General features: G+C 35.6%; 1 protein-coding gene across 2 annotated transcripts in view; it reads left to right on the top strand.

Moving 5' to 3' along the window:
* Positions 1 to 4924, top strand: part of LOC106882816 (adhesion G-protein coupled receptor G6) — a 31293-nt gene that overhangs the window by 6920 nt on the left and 19449 nt on the right. For both annotated transcript variants that reach the window (XM_052978146.1, XM_052978147.1), the window contains exons 2-4: positions 889 to 1003; positions 2395 to 2564; positions 4613 to 4832. In XM_052978146.1, the coding sequence (XP_052834106.1) occupies positions 889 to 1003; positions 2395 to 2564; positions 4613 to 4832 (505 nt within the window). The remainder of the gene's footprint in view (positions 1 to 888; positions 1004 to 2394; positions 2565 to 4612; positions 4833 to 4924) is intronic.

Here is a 4924-nt window from a genome sequence, read left to right as displayed (position 1 = left end):
AATTACAACTGCTTGCCAAAATTTGGGAATAGAAGTTAAATCTTCCCCTTATATAGGAATTTAGGAGATTTAACTTCTATTCCCAACATTTTGGCCAGCAGTTATAATCCGTTTTTCTGGTATTTCGAGCTTTCCAAATGATTCTTTATATAGTGGTGAAAAGGAAGGTAATAGAGGGACAATATGTTGACGTTTGAATTGTGAGTTGCGATGCGAGTCTGTGTCAGTATCGCGGGTCATATAGGAATATGAAAGTCTTTACTAATTGTTATTTCTGGTGATATTCACCAAGACTTTCGATTCTCAGTTACATTCTCAAAATAGATGAGCTCAAATTTTCTCCAAATTAAGCATTTCTTATCCAGAAAATCAGACTCTGCTAATCCTACTTTAATCAGACTCTATCTTTTTCAATGACTGCTTGTATGTCACTGCTATACATGCCCATATTTTGTATATATCTCAGTAGGGAAGTAAATATTTGCTTCCTCAAGGAAAGTACCAGTTCGAAAATGTCCTAACATATTTTGAAGATTTTCATAGCGTATGAGTATAACGCTTTCCATATATGTTTGCAGCAGTTCATGAATCATTGTTCTCAAATCAGCCAGCACGTCCAAACTATTTACAACAGCAATTACTGCTGCTGCTGCCGCTGCCACTACTACTACTACTACTACTACTACTACTAATAATAATAATAATAATAATAATAATAATAATAATATCACCTCCACCATCACCCACACCACCACTATCACCAGCACTAACAACATCACCAGTACCAACACCATCACCACCACCACAATCACCACCATCAATACTACTACTACTACTACTACTACTACTACTGACTTTTCCCATATCCATGTTTTGTTTCCTTTTCAGTGGTTTGTGATGAAAGCACAACATCAGCTAACAATCGAACTTTCTATTGGCCAATAACAAAAATAGGAACTACTGCAGAGCTCCCATGTTATGGAAATGTAGCCACAAGATACTGGTTGGTTTATTTTGATTTATTTCTACTCTAATTTTGAAGTTTTTCAGCGCCATCCTATTGTGAGAGAATGTTACTTTGTAGCGTAAATAACAGCGAGATGGATTAACACGATAGATTTAAATGTCTATCGGTTGCAATCTCTTCTCCCAGCATTTTCACATTTCATACATTATTTGATACAATTTAGCCTTGGTCTAACTATCTAGGTTTGCTTTGTTGCCTATATTATACAAAGCTTTATGTTGAGTTCAAATTCCGCCAAGGTCGACTTTGTCTTTCATCTTTTCGGGATCAATAAAATAAATACCAGTTGAGTACTAGGTTTGGTGTAAACGACTTATCCCTTCCCCTGAAATTGCTGGCCTTGTGCCAAAATTTGAAGCCAATATTGGACAAAGCTTTATGGTGGCGATCTGGCAGAATCGTTATCGCGCCGGACAAAATGCTTAGCGTCATTTCTTCCAACTTTACGTTATCAGTTCAAATATCACTGGAGTCGATTTTGCCTTTCATCATTTTGGGATCGATAAAATAAGTACCAGTTGGACACTAGAGTCTATGTAATCGAATTACTCCCCACCCCACACAAAATTGCTGGCCTTGTGCCAAAATTTGAAATCACTAGTATACAAAGCTTTAAAGTTTCCTGCAAGTGTCAGAATGTCACAAAATAGGAAGAAAAAAAACATCCCTAGGGACAGCAAATAGAATCTATTGGTGATTCTGTTTATTTCCGGCTAATATTATTTATTCAATTTTGTAATTATTGAAGTGCTATAATTTTGCTACTATATAATGGCAAGTGGAGAAAGCAGATCATCGTGGGATTTGACTCATCATAGACTATGTAACACGCTCACTCTTCTCTCATTTCTACCGCGTCATTTCACATGCTAAACATCTAAATTGTTCCTCCCTGAGGCTGAGTTTTATAAGTTTTAAGACAAAACCAACTGGTGGAATTACTCAAATCTGTACATTTATACGTAAATCTATTGCTGCTGCTATCACTACTAATGACTATGATGAAATATAAACAATTAATTCCCTCTCTCAACTTGAACTAACAATCCAGTTCCTTAATATTTCATCACCTATACCATTCCAACCAATCTTGTGATAATCATAAAACCAACAAATTATAATAAATAAAAGCATCTGCAGGAATATTGTTTTTAAATCTGGACTCTAATTAGAAAATATTTTACTTTAGTTTTGAGGATAGGAATCAGGAGTAAATAATAGATTTCTCCCCAAAATACATTACACCAATTATCCTTCTTTCACAAAATTATGAGTTTAAATTACGACCAGGTCGAAGGTTTCTTATATTCCTCCGAGTCTGATGAAACTGAAATTCTTCTGACAAAATTTCACATTTATTTTTTCAGTTCTCCCAGAACGGTAGGAGACTCAGAAATGGCATCAAGTCAATATATGACATCAGCAAAGTGTTCACCGTTTACTGGTATCTGGCAAGTACCAGACATGTCTCAGTGCTACAATGCAGAGAGGATTATTCAACGACTAAGTACCATCGCAAGAAAAGACATTCATACAGGTGAGCGAGCAATAGTTTCGAAGGACATTTACAATAGTAGAAGTAGTAGAAGAGGTATATGCGTGTATGCCTTTGTATATCTGTTCCATTTCGATCACCATGTGTGTGTGTGTGTGTGTGTGTGTGTGTGTGTGTGTGTGTATGTGTTCGTTCGTTATTAAAATTATCTACCAAGAGGTGATGCGCCGTATTCTCTGTTTCGAGTTCTCCAGCAATGTATTCATCTCGTCCAAATCATTTGATTCACTTATGGAAATGTTATGAAAGAATTTATTACTTAGGCGGGTTGAGCTTATTATTATATCATTAAAACTACTCTTTTGTTAACCTTCTTGAGAGAGGCTGAGTAGATAGAGAAGCAGGAAAGCAACAGGGATATTACTGATACATACCTCTTCGAATGTATTACGTTATAAAATATTTAAATCTTCTATGACGCACCCTACATACATGTTTGTCAGAGAATATAAGCAATTTACGTCTTTCAAATGTTATTATGATACCGTAAAATTGAATAGATGTTCATATGCATTTAGTGATGGGATGATTTCAATTTCTCATTAGACCTTCGTAAAAATCTGTCAATTGTTAAATTAGTCGGTGAGCCGGCAGAATCGTTAGCACACCAAGCAAAATCGTTAGCGGTATTTCAGGAGTCTTTACATTCTGAGTTCAAATTCCGCCGAAGTCGACTTTGCTTTTTATCCTTTCAGTGTCAATAAAATAAGCACCAGTTGAGCACTGGGTCAATGTAATCAGCTTAACTCCTTTACCAAAACTTCTGGTCACGTGCCAATATATGAAACCTGTATTATTCTTTAGAGAAGTGACCCGCTTTGTCTAGATTCACCTTGTGGTTGGAAGATAATTTTGTTGGTGTTAATGGCTGTCGATGATAGCTGGTGTGTGGTAATTCATTGGTTGCCATCAGGGTGGAGCAAAAAAAAAAAATTTTTACACAGATTTTCGGAATATGTTTTTAAGAATATATTTCTTATTGCGAAATCCTTTAAAAATCATTGTTACAATCTAAAGTTTTTAAATTTACATCTTCAAGCTCCGCCGCTCACTAGAAAGTTTTAATAATGAGCGAAAAATCAGTTTATAACATATTTGCCATTCTTCACTTTATTTTTCACCTTCATTGTTACGAATTGGTTTTCTTTTGCGAAATTGTTTGGAAAATTAGTCTGTTAAAATCTCAAGCTCTGACTTTTATATCTTTTGACTCCGCAACACGCTTAACATTTCAATATCATGATGTGTTATTGGTTTATGAGGCCTCACTAAATGTAAACAACACTGAATTTAACACGAGAATTAATTTTAATGCAATGGCCTAAAGTCAAGGTTCAAAGTAGAGAACTTCGCACACGTACAACATACGTCCACACGCAACGACCGTTGCAGTTGCACTGGAGAGAAGCTCACACTCCCGTTCTATTTATATTCAATTCGGAACGTCAAGATATTAGTCAATTGTATTGAAACTTGGTATTCAAATTATTAAGGATACTATATTTACTGTTTTGCATTGTGACATGTAGAAGTAGTTATTCGTTACAACATATAATCAATGAAATCCAAAACTCGACCAAAAATAACAGTTTACAAAACTTCCAATGGCATTGCGGAGCCTAAAGACATATTTAACCGCACAGATCGTTATACTCCTTTCTGTTAATTCTAATTTGCAACGAAATATCGATTCTTGGTTACCAATTTCGAAAGTTGCATTATTCGCTTCACCCTAATGTATGTGCAGCCCCCACTACCACCACCATCAAGTAACAATAAAAGACTCCATAGTACTGTATAACTCCCCCACTATTTCAGTTAATGTTACAGAGCAGGAGACACTAAGGATGTGTAACAATGAGTATACAGCTGATACACTGAACGCATTCAGCAATCTTTGTGCTATTTAGAGTCGGAGTTGTTAATTAAATTCTGGTGATTCATTAATTGTTATGTAACACTTAATTGGCATCTAATATTTCAACTCAACGCGACTGTAATTTATTTAAATTTCATGTTAAATTTTCCAGGAAACATCGACAAAATTTCAAAAAAGGTCTTAGGTATATCACAGAAATCAATGTATTTCAAAGAAGATGATGCTAACTTCGCTGTAGACATTCTTGAGAAAATGGTGCCATTGATATCGAAAGTGACTGTGAATAATGCACTTCGCTCTATCAACAATTTGGTAAACATACCAGAGGAGGTTTTGGCTGGGGCAGAACAAGAGAAGAGAAGTGCCAGCAGGTAATATACAAATCACTTTTGATAGTAGTAGTAGTAGTAGTAGTAGTAGTAGTAGTAGTAGTAGTAGTAGTGGTGGTGGTGGTGGTGGTGGT

The sequence above is a fragment of the Octopus bimaculoides genome, chromosome 30 (genome assembly GCF_001194135.2).
Source record: "Octopus bimaculoides isolate UCB-OBI-ISO-001 chromosome 30, ASM119413v2, whole genome shotgun sequence".
NCBI classification, from domain to species: domain Eukaryota; kingdom Metazoa; phylum Mollusca; class Cephalopoda; order Octopoda; family Octopodidae; genus Octopus; species Octopus bimaculoides.
The sequence above is the reverse complement of the archived record's forward strand: the minus strand, read 5'-3'. Positions and strand labels throughout refer to the sequence as shown.